Genomic DNA, 11,549 nt, shown 5'->3' with positions numbered 1-11,549 from the left:
GCACTGGTTTCCATGCCAGAAACCATGCTGCCGTCCAAGCTGGCCATAAAATGTTGTCCTGTGACTTCCCTGCCCCATCACAGCCAACCAATTCACTTAAAACTCAAATATTTTCCAGGGACTGTTTGCAACCCACAGCCTAGAAAAAGAAAATTTTCCCGAAATTCATGTGGTGGCTCAGCACTACAACTGTATTCAGGAGGCTTCCCAATAGGTATTTTCCAAGACACCGCGAAGGCAAAACAAACAAACCCTTGAGAACGAAATCTTTCAGATACAAAATGTCTTAAACATTCTTCATTCACATTTTCTCCCTTGTTTTCTCAAGCACTTGACACCATGCTATAGAGACATACTCACAGGTCACCAATGTAGAGGGAAGAACCTGGCCCTTTTAAACCCCTTCTGCTCTGGCCAAAGCCAGGGAGAGGTTCTCCTTCCTCTCCCCTTGCTGAGGTCAGCCCAGGGTCCTGCTTCCTCTGCTCCAGCCACTGCTGTTCTCTGTGCAATGGAGCAAAGGTTGGGGTGGTGGAGACAGAACCCTTCATAAAGATAAAATCTATTTCTAATGTCTATAAAAACCAAACCCAAATTCCCAGTTACTTCAACGTGAGCTGTGGAGATGGGGTAATGGAGAATAGAGTTATTTATTAATAGAAGGGCATTTCAATAGAGATGGGAGGAGGTGATATGGGCCAAATGGAGGCATTTACAGAAATAATGCTCAAGAGGTTTTACCCAGTTTGGCCAGGTGTCTCACTACTGTTTCTTAAGAACAGTTGTCCTGAGAAGAGCATTTTTGGGGAGCTGAGTGCTCACAAAGCCCTGCAATCGCTGAACCCATTTACCCCAGACCTGGCTTTCTTTTCCATCTGGAAGTGGAACCAGAAGAGCGAGCGCAGAGGGGGGTCCTGCTCCTGCTGGATTTTTTGGGAAGCAGTGTGATGCTGATACACCTCCCCAGCTCAGACCCTCCCACCCCACACCCAGCGCGGGGCAGAAGGAGCTGCAGCCCCTCTGGCACACTCCTTGCCGTTACCTGCCCGGGCAAGGAGCCCCAGGGTCAGGAGCCTTAAAAATTGCACGAGACCCCACTCTGATTCCTACCACTGCCTCCCACAAAATGCAAAATTTCTCTCCCTCAATTTCTTGCCGAATCCTTTTTAACGCACGCCTCTGCCCTCGCTTGGCAAGCAAACAGTGCCGAAATTCCCACCTGCTTCTCCCTTGCCGCCCCTTCTGGAGCGGCTCATCAGCCATGCAAATAAAAAATGCTCCGAGAGCCCGATGGCCAATTCCCCCTCTGCACTGGCGAGGAATGACAATTCACAGGGGTCTTCAGGGAGCCAGGAGGGAGGGAGGAACGCGGCACAGCGTGGCTGCGTGAGGCAATCAAGCTTTCCCACCGCCACCCATCCCCAGGGAGCATCCCAGCTCCTGCTGTGGAGAGCCAGCCGCGTCCCTCCCCCACCTTGTTAATCCCCCTCCGCTGCGCTCCCCATCCCGAGCCCGGCAGCCCCATCCCAGCCCTGGCTGCCCCTGCTCCCCTCTGCCCCACCGCGCAGGAGGGCCGGGAGGAGAAGGGGAAATGTGCGTTTTCTTAATTGATTTTGGTGAAGAAGACGGGCAGCCGCGGTACTGTCACATTAATTAGTTGCAGAGCTGTTTGCAGTTACGAGCCGCGTTAAGATCAGTGGCCATTGGGTTTTGGTGCTAGGGAGTGGCGGGGGAAGAAGGTTTTCTAAGTTTTTTTTTTTCTCTGGTGGCCTTCTTAAAAAACATAGAAGAAAATAAAAGAGAAAAGTGCCTTGGCTGCCAGCTCTGCCCCAGGGCCAACTCCTGTCCTGCTGCAGCACAGAGGATGGGGTTGAAGTGGCTGGTTTGGTCCTTTGGCGTTCTCTGTCCCAGGCTGAACAAAGCCAGAGCTTTGCTGCAGCTCTGGCCAGACTCTTTCCTCCTTGCAAGGGCTGGGCGAGCCCTAAGTGTCAGCCCGATGCCACCCCTGCCAAAATGTGGTGGCGACAGCAGCTCCTGCATCCCTGCCAAAGCGCGAAGCCGGGCAGCCAGACACACCAGTACCACCTCCGGAGATGCTTGGCCCCTTTTGTCCCCTCTTGCCCCCTTTTGTCCCCTCCTGCCCTCTCCCCTCAGAGAGCAGAGTGGGCTGAAGACTGGAGGAGCCTCCGAAGCCCCCGGGTGCGGCTCACGGGGCTCAGATCCCTGATTAGATGCGAGCGCCTGCTGCAACCTGATAACGCGGCAGCGTCTGCCGGGGAGGCTCCGGCAGCGCCCCTCCAGCCGAGCAGCGCTATTGTTCGGGAGATATTACCCTGCACTCGTGCTTACATCTGGATATCGATAAGCAAGCCTGTTTATGCATAAACACAGTACAACATGCAGCCACATACCTTTGCATTCCTCCTCCCCTCCCTCCCCTTATTCCTTTATCTCCTCCTCGTCTGCTTTTGCCTGTTAAATGTTATCTCTGCTCTGGGTTCAGAGCCCAGTCCCGGGAAAGGATGGTTCTGGTGGGTCACACATACGGGGTGCTGAGGAATGGCAAATATTTCAGGTGAATTTCCAAAGTTTTCGAGGGTCTGGGTGGAGAGAAGCAAGGGAAGACCTTGCTTTTGCCATACCACAAAACTGCTGAATAGAGCCCAGCCAGGGCAGGAAAAGGCAGCATGGTTGGGCCAACATACTCAGTGTGTTCCTGAGTCTGCTCAGGCAGGACCTCTGCCTCTGGGTGTGCACCCCAAGCCTCATTGCCCGGCCATGCACACAGGCACCCACAGCCCTATATCTGCACATGCTCTTGTGGCAAGAGTGCTACATCTACTGCAAAAGCAGAAAAGCAGGAATATGGGTGTTACAGTGATTAAAAATTATTAAAAAAAAACCCCAAACAACCCAACCTCTCCCTTTTCTGTTCCTCATTCAGTAAAAGAAGGTCTGAGGAATGAGCAAGCGCCAGGTGTACCAAACACCACCCTCAGCACCTATGGCTGTCCCCACAGACCAGAACCATCTCTGAGACAAAACACTGCCAAAACTGTGTGCTCTGGGCCTGGACCCTGTGAGATGGGAAACATCCAGCAGTGCTGTTGGGGAGGAACAGCATTCAGAGAAACATGTCAGGACCTCGAGGACTTATCTTTGCTGAAAGGCTGGTGTGCATTGCTGCAGGTGTTGCTGTTGGCCCCTGTGCTGGACCCTGAAAGTGAGCCCTGGTACTCAGAGGAGCCTCAGTGCTGCCCCACACATGCCATTGGGGCTGGGGCTGTGCACAGGGGGCTGCAGGGCACTGTTTCTCAAAAAGCAGTCTGAGGCTTACCTTGAGGCAGCCAAAGCACAGCCTTCCCCAAGAACTGACCCCTGGACACTTGTGCAAGGACAGGGATCCAACTGCCAAGCCCATCCCCTTCATGCTTACTGTGTGCTGAGGGCTTGGTCCACTTGGCTGGGAAGAAAGGCATCTCATTGTATCTTCTGGTGTTCTCCCAGGATTTGTCCCCAGCTCTCCTTGCTCAGACTGTGTCATAAGCTCTGCCCTTCGAAGGGGTTACATCCCCACATTAGGGTTCCCAGACCAAAAGCCATGTCTTTGGCATGGGCTGGGTGAATTCTAGAAGCAGGCTGGTTTCCAGCTCTCCATCTTCCTAGAAAAAGAGGGGAAAGCACATCATGCCAAAGGTGCTCACAACACTTAGGCAATTTATCAAGGAACTTTGTCCTGGAGCAGCTCAGTGACAGCTGCAACCCAGTTGTACAAACCCAATCACAACTCACCTCAGAATCAGCTCGACACATTAAGCACTGCTCCAAGAAGCTCTCCTCAAGCCCTCTGCTCACAGGGCTCACTCAGCCCCAGGGTAGGGGGATAAGTGGAAAACTGGGGGAGGGACTTGTGCATTGTCTATCTCTCTAAAAGTTCTATCATTCCCACTCTGGCATTTTCCACTCAAGGAGTGATGCTGCTTTGACTGATTCCACGGGTGGGACAAGGTGCCCATGCAACTTCTGCTGCCCACACACAAGGACGTGGGTAAGAGCATGGAGCTCCCTCTGCAAGCACCAAGCAAGGACACTTGGACAGCAGGTAAATAAATGCAAGCAAATGGCTCCTCAGTGAGGGGGGGACTGTCTCTCCTCCCAGGAGCTCATCTTCGAGGACCTGCACCCTTTCCCTCCCTGCAGTGAAGCATCTGTGCACACACACACACACACACACACACACACACACACACACACATGCAACGTTTTGGGAGCCAGGCAGGGCAGAAGGGCTCCCTGCAGGGTGTGGGTTTGAGCAATGGGAGCAAGGGGAAACTCGTGAGCCCAAGGCAGCGTGGCTGCACCGCATGCAGGCTCTCTGGAATGGGGCTGTATACTGAATTTATGAGCTCTTAAGTCATCACGTTTACAATTTGTGTTCTCTAGTCTTTTAATCTCAGCAATAAACTCAGACTAAACCTTTGCTGAGGCAGTGTGGAAATTTCACTGTTCCCATCAGTCCTATGTACAAAGTGCCCATGGGCAGGACCAGAACACACTTCCTGATGGCTTCAGTGTTCTTACCCTGTTCCCCATTCTCATTAAAGTCGTTGGTCAGTCCCTCACCTGCTACCTGGGTTGCCCAGGTCCCCCTTCCTGGATGTAGGTATAACACATTATAAAATATGGGGGCACAAACACTTGCCGTCCCTCCTGCATGTCTGTGTGCACATCACCAGGACCCTCACCTAAGTTTTGTACCACTGAGGACTCCCCCCTTGCCCTGCAAACCAGCACCACTGGTGCATTTTTGACCTGTACAGAATTGCTTCACTTCAGAGGTCCACATCAGTAAAACATCTCCAGGAGGTTTGCTGCTAGAGAGCTGGCTCTCAACAGGGACTAGTCTGCAAAGTGAGCACCTTCTTCATTAACAGGCCTCAAACTGAGATGAAATAAGCACCAATAAACCTACTAATGGAGTCAGACCTTCCCTGCTTGGATGAACCTCACACTTTCAGAGGAGGGTGGCATCATTTCTGCAGAATGCTTGAGTGGCCTCAAATAACACACTGAACTGTCAGGCACAAACCCAAGTGATGGCGTGAGCCAGCACTGAAATAATGAGAAGCTGATCTACAGCTTTTCCCCTCTGGTTTATTAAATGAATGCTCCACATACCACTTCCCACTGACTGGAAACAGGGAGAAAATCCCAGAACAGTAACTCATCATCCTTTCTCTCCCTGCGAAGATTCAAGGCTGTGGCTATGTATGGATGTTGTGAAGTGATAAAGTTGCTGTGGCTTCACGAGTTACCACACATCAGCTGAACTGTGCCATCTGACCGTGCTCCCAGCTCCCTGCAACTGGGTGGTAAAACAAGTTCACTCATGATGGGGCTGGAGCAGGTACACTGGCGGGCTCCAGATAAGCATGCTTTGCTGATAAGCAGTACCTCATTAAGCCCCAGGACTCAACGGCTTGCAATGCAATCCTTGCCCCAGAAGCCCCTCCTCTTTTCAAGTTGTAGCTCTCAGTCATGGAACAAGCAGCAGGAAGCCCCTCTGGGAAAGTGGTCAATATTGGATTAGTTCCTGTGCATTACATGGAGAGGATTTAGGGCCAGAGACCATGCCAAAGAGAGGTGGTAGAAAGACTGGCCAACCGTGTTGCTGAGTACAACTTCAGCAAAGCCATGTCTGGAGAGGATACTGCCAATGACACGTGGAGATGATCCAGTCAGTGAAACCAAAGTGCTCTGAGCCCTGCTGGGGTCAGAGTCCATGGTCATCAGTTACAATAGCATTTGGGCTTTTCAAGACTGGAGCAAGGTCCAGCCCTGTATATGGGGCACAATCTAACATATAAAACATATCAGGCTCATTCTTGACTCTTTGGGACCAGGCCAAAGAGTAGGACCAGGCCTCTTTGTCTTCATCTCTCAAAAAATTACATTTTTTTGAGGTTCCTGCCCTTCCCCACTGCCACTCAGAAGAGATGGTTGTCTTCTTGCCTGAACCTTGGTTTAGTCTTAAGCCCCAGCCTGAGTCCCAGAAAAGCTGGAAACAGAGCCAGCTCTGTGTCCCAGCCTCTGGGGGTCTCTTCCAGTCAGCACTCCCCAGAGTCACCCATCTCCCATCCCACACCCAACCTCCGTGCTGAGCCCATTGCATGGGATCAATGCACAGGACCTGCTGATGCTCCCTCCTGTACAGACTGGGGAACTCGTGTAGTTTAAGCCTTTTCTGTTCAACAATCACAGCTGCAAAAACTCCAGGCACAGCAGGCAAACTCCAGACGTCCTGAAAATAAGTGCCAGGCACCTCCCCTTCTCCAGTGCTCCACCCAGATGCTCTTGGGATGGAAGGTAAACACATTCAGGATGGTTCTCCTCACCTAGGTGTTGCGTTTGTATTTTGAGAGGTGAGGAGACATCTTCAGGCCAAATTTTCTATTTATTTTTCAGTCTTGTTCTGAAGTCAGGCAGGTTCCTCTGTTCTGCCTCAGTGGGAGGATGATGGCCCAGTGTGCCCATCCCTGACCATCATCCCCAGGAATGTCGCTCCAAGGCCGAGCACAGCGTCACCCCCAACAGGGCTGACCTGCAGGGAGGCATCTGATGACAGCTTGACTGGTGGAGCAAAGCTCGACTCATGTTTGTTTGGATAGTCAAAGGACTTGGAACAAATGTCTCTGACTTGTGTTGGTTTAGATAAAAGGACCCCAGCCTTGTCACAGAATCAACAGGGCTGACGAGAAATCACTTGTGTAGACCTCCTCTGCCCGCCGATCCTTTTAAAACAGAAAAGACCACGATGACAACAATAATAATTATTCTTTAGGTTGGAAAAGACCTTTAAAATCACCAAGTCTAACTGTTAACCCAGTGCTGCCAATCCCACCACTCACCCACCACAACCAGATGGCTTTTAAATACTTCAAGGGTGGGTGACTCAACCACTGCTGGTTGATGGGCAGCCTGATCCAGTTCTTGACAGTCCTTTCCTTGAAGAAACTTTTCCTAATATTAATCTAATCAAAATAATAATAGAAAGTTTTTTTTTTCACAACTTGGAGGCATTCAATCCTTTCTGGATCAGGGGTCACTGGGGTGCCAAGAGCAAGATTAGGGATTGGGGCTGCATGGTTGGGATCACCTGTCATCTGGGTGACAAAAAGTTTGGGACATTTTGCTACATGGTGCCTTCTGTTTTGCTCCCCATCCTGACCTGGCTGACAATCTCTGCCCTTACAGACCCAGTGTCTGGCTGGGAGGGAAGAGAAGGCTGGACATGGCAGTGCCTGGAGTGGGGAACTGAGGGGGACATCCACATCCATCTGGCATTCTGAAGAATGAAGGAAAAGGAAGGAGGGGGTGGGTAGAAAAGAAAATCCCAAAGATCCTCGGATAATAAGCACCATTAAGGTTAGTCTGTCTCATGATTGTTTCTTATTAAAAAGAGACTGTACTTTATCTGTGCAGGATATGCTGTTTGGATGAGGGAATTAGCAGAGTGACTGCCTCCATATCATCTAATTAGCAAAAATGTTGATAAGCAGATACAATCACATATGATTAGGATCCTTTTAAAAAGCCACTCCATTAATTAAATAGACAGAAAGGCTGCCTCCAGCCCTCGCGTGCCACTGATTAGAATACAAATATTTACACTAATCTCACCTCCATCAGCCATGGGACACTTTTGAGTATTTTTAGTGACATCAGATTACTATTGATTTTCATCCCCAATGTCAGACCATTTTGTTAGTATCTGAAAGTGCTGCCTTCAGTTTCGGATGCTTTAAATCATGTTAAGGGTTTATCTTAATGACGCTGCTGATAACCACTGTTCAGGTCACTCGTACTTTCTCTTCAAAGAACAAGTCTGGGCGGGCTTTTATTGTTTGTACTTGAGATTTAAGATACGAAAAACATTTCTCATTTCAAAGCCTTGGTTTCTAGGGATGGGGCTGCCAGGCCAGTTTGGGTCTAGTTACTTGATGTGTGCATGTCTCATTTCCCTTTCTCCCTGCCTCTCCTTGACCCTCTCTTTTTTCCTTGCAAACCCTTTTGGCTCACAGCAGTGGCCTGTCTTGAATGGCTGCTAATCACTGACGCCTGCTGCAGGCAACAGACAGACAGGCAGTGAGCATCCTCCGTTTGGGGATGACAGGAGAAAAACACTCCCTACTTTTCAGCTGGGTAGGATGCACTAAATCCAAGACAGATAACCCAGTGCGCCAGCCAGTCTGAGATGGGCTCACAGCATCAAAAGCAAGCAGGGGAAGAGATGCTTTGCAAAGACACAGCAAAAGGCAGCCACCTCCCTCCCATGCCCAGCCCCACTCCCCAAAGTTGATAACAGCCCTGGGACCCTCTCCAACAGACTTTTCTGATGTCCCATTTTCCCTTCTGGGTAATAGAGAGTAGGAACAGCAATCCTTCTTGAAATTTCTGCCAAGCATCTGCAAAAGGACTGTGCTGGCAGTGGCTAGGAGCTGCTGGAGACTTGTGGGTGGTAAGCTTGGATCACCCTCAAGTCCAATGGACAGTCCTTAAAAACCTAGTCCCTTTCGTGAAGATTTCAAGCACAAGACTACAGTCTGAGTAAGTGATCAAGTCTTAGCTCTCTCTCAGTGTAGAAGACCACTTCAGGGTGTTTTGGGAATGCAAAGAGCCCTCTGAGCTCAAATAGGCTGCAGCAGCTTGATGTTGGACCCAGGTTACTTTTGCCATTTCTACAGAACAAACAACATCCAGCAGAAAAATAATTCATGTGGCACAGCTGCCCTGTAATTAAGAAGACTTCTGTACCAAAGGAGGCAGAAGCTGAGATCTGTCCAGTGAGGTGAGCCCACAGGACCATGAGCTCATTTGCTCCTTTGCACTTCCTTCAGCTCCAGCCCCCAGACCTTCACTGCCCTGCAGCAGCCTTTACTGCCCAAGTCTGGCAAGCACCTCCGTGCCACTGCCCCATCACTGACCAGTAAGAACACCAGCAGTACAAATACCTCTCCCAGCATGTGTCAGCTCAATTGCCCTCCTCATCTGTGACATTGCTGTCTCCAGGCTGACATGACTGCCCCTTGCTTTCAGAGCCCCCCACCCCGGCTGTGTGTCAGGACAGCAGCCAGCTCATACGCTGTGCACATGCTCTTTGGTCTAGCTGGCTCTTGACTTCTTCCCAAAGTGTGGGATAATGGAAAAGAGGGCAGTGATCTGCAACATATGCTGCTATTAGTAGGTGTTTATGACACTGTGTTACAGACAGATGAATTCTCATTATTGGCACTTCCTTGGAGATCTTCTTCATGCAGTGTTTCCCTCTGAGGATATTGTATTTCCCACCAGAATGGCAAACCCAAGGAATAGAAACAGATGCAGGATAACCCTAGATTTGATTGCCTGTGTCAAGTTCCTGGGCCATCCCTGTTGTACATGCATACACACCTTGGGACAGGTATCCAAAAAGTCACACAGTAAAGAGGCTAAAGTTGGTAATTCTGGGAATTTAATTTACTACCAACATGAAAATGAGGCTCTTCTGAAAGGGTTAGGCTTGTCTATAATTTCAGAAAAGATTATGATGTCCATCTAATTTTAGGAAAATTTTAGGAAAAACTCCCATTCAGGGTTTAAAAATGGCCACATGGGGAAGTTCCAGTGATTCGCTACCTTGTTAAAAAAGGATGTGCAATGTATTTTGAATTTATATTTGGCTAATAATTCCTTCCAACTGCTTTGTCTGGGAGCCTGAAGATCCCTGTGTCGCTGAATTTCTGTTCCCATGCAGGTTCTTGCTGACTATGATGTAGCTGGCATTGAACTTCCTCTTTCCCCAAGTCTCTCACTCCAGAGCGTATTTTCCAGTCCCTTACTCACATTCTATGGTCTTTCCCTGGGCTTTCTCTGATTTGTCCACACTCTTTCTGAACTATGGGTAGCCAAACTGCAGCTTCCCTATAACTGCTGCCATAGGGAATTCTGTCCCATAGATAATATGACCTGACCACACTACACTTCCCTGGATTGCACACGAACCCACAGTGAGTATCTGAGAATCTCACTGCAGGGTGGGTTCAGGCAAAAAGTAATCTGACAAAGTCATAAGGGTGGTAAAACACTGAAAGACATTGCCCACGGAAGCTGTGGATGCCCCACCCCTGGAAGTCTTCAAGACCAGTTTGGTTGGGGCATTAAGCAACCAATTCTAGTGGAAGTAGTCCCTGGCCATGGCAGGGGACAGGGATTAGAGGGCCTTTAAAAAGGGTCACTTTCCACCCAAACCATTTTATGATTCTATGGCAGTCCTACATCACAGCTGTATCAGTTACATCCAGCAGCTACAACATCTGTGCATGATCTACATTTACAAACAGAAGGCCAGTGACAACCAACTCACCCTGGAATGTGGTCAGGACAACAGAGCCAGGATTGGCTGAACCCTCTCTGAGGTCACAATCTCACGGTTTGTGAGCAACAGGTTTGAAAAGAATGTCTGTGGTCAAGCAGCTCTTGGTGTCCTTGCACTGCAGCAGGGCAGAGCAGCTCATGGGGTCAGCTGAAGATCTCTCTACCCTCTGCATGCTGATCAGCCTTGGTAGGAGAGAGAAAACCAGGCATCTTCCAAACAACCCCAGGTGTCCTCTGAGATGGTAGATTACTACAGGGTCCTTGGACTGCAAAAAAATGCCTCACAGGATGCTATTAAGAAATCCTACCACAAACTGGCACTAAAATGGCATCCTGATAAGAATCCCAAAAACAAGGAGGAAGCTGAGAAGAAATTCAAAGAAATTGTTGAAGCATATGAGACTTTGTCCGACCCTCAGAAGCGATTATTCTATGACAAGTCTATTGAGGAGAGCAGAGCCAGCAGAGAGCGAGCTTCGGCGTGTTATAACAGCTTTGATTCTCATCATGGATTCCCCCATCAAGACGAGTTCTTTGAAGACACGTATCCATTTACATGTATTTTCTTGAACCCTTTTGACATTGGATTCAATGGTGAGAACCGGCAGAGCAGCAGTGGAAGAGGAGGAAGGCCCAGAGAGCCGTTTGTGCAACGGAATTCATTCTGTTCCAGCGGGCACCCCACCTCCTTCTTTGCTGAAAACACAACTGGGCCGTATGGTCTCAGAACAGTGATAACCACTACTGAAGTGATCAATGGCAAGACTATCACCACCCGGAAAATCTTTGAGGATGGGCAGGAGACAAAGGAAGTGGAAGAGGATGGCCAGCTGAAGTCTCTAATAATCAATGGGAAAGACTACCTGAATTCTTAATGTCACTGCAAGCATTGACTGCAAGCTGTGGGACATGCTCTCATAGATCAGCTGATGGGATTTACTACAAGAGTATCAATAAATGCTCTTGACACAACCAATGCAGACTTCTCAATGGTTGGGAAAAAAATATTTTACAGGTAAAGATACAGTTATGCTAAACTAAAGAGTGTGAGTCCACAAAGCCTGAATGAGGTGCTAGATAGTGATTATTCAGTAAATATGTATCACAGGTACATATGAAAGCAACCTTGCTGGTTTGCC

General features: G+C 49.2%; 1 protein-coding gene across 1 annotated transcript; it reads left to right on the top strand.

The window, feature by feature from the left end:
• The first annotated feature begins 10,649 nt into the window (after positions 1–10,649).
• On the top strand, positions 10,650–11,285 carry DNAJB8 (DnaJ heat shock protein family (Hsp40) member B8). Its single transcript, XM_071439217.1, has one exon. The coding sequence runs from the start codon at positions 10,650–10,652 to the stop codon at positions 11,283–11,285; it is 636 nt and encodes a 211-aa protein (XP_071295318.1).
• Positions 11,286–11,549: the final 264 nt, after the last annotated feature.

Source organism: Agelaius tricolor, unplaced genomic scaffold (assembly GCF_023055355.1).
Source record: "Agelaius tricolor isolate 1412-34295 unplaced genomic scaffold, bAgeTri1.0.p SCAF_14, whole genome shotgun sequence".
Classification (NCBI taxonomy): domain Eukaryota; kingdom Metazoa; phylum Chordata; class Aves; order Passeriformes; family Icteridae; genus Agelaius; species Agelaius tricolor.
This window is presented reverse-complemented; position numbering and strand designations above follow the sequence as displayed.

Coding starts and splice junctions, on each gene's coding strand:
- DNAJB8 (XM_071439217.1), top strand. CDS start 10,650: ATGGTAGATTACTACAGGGTCCTTGGACTGCAAAAAAATGCCTCACAG.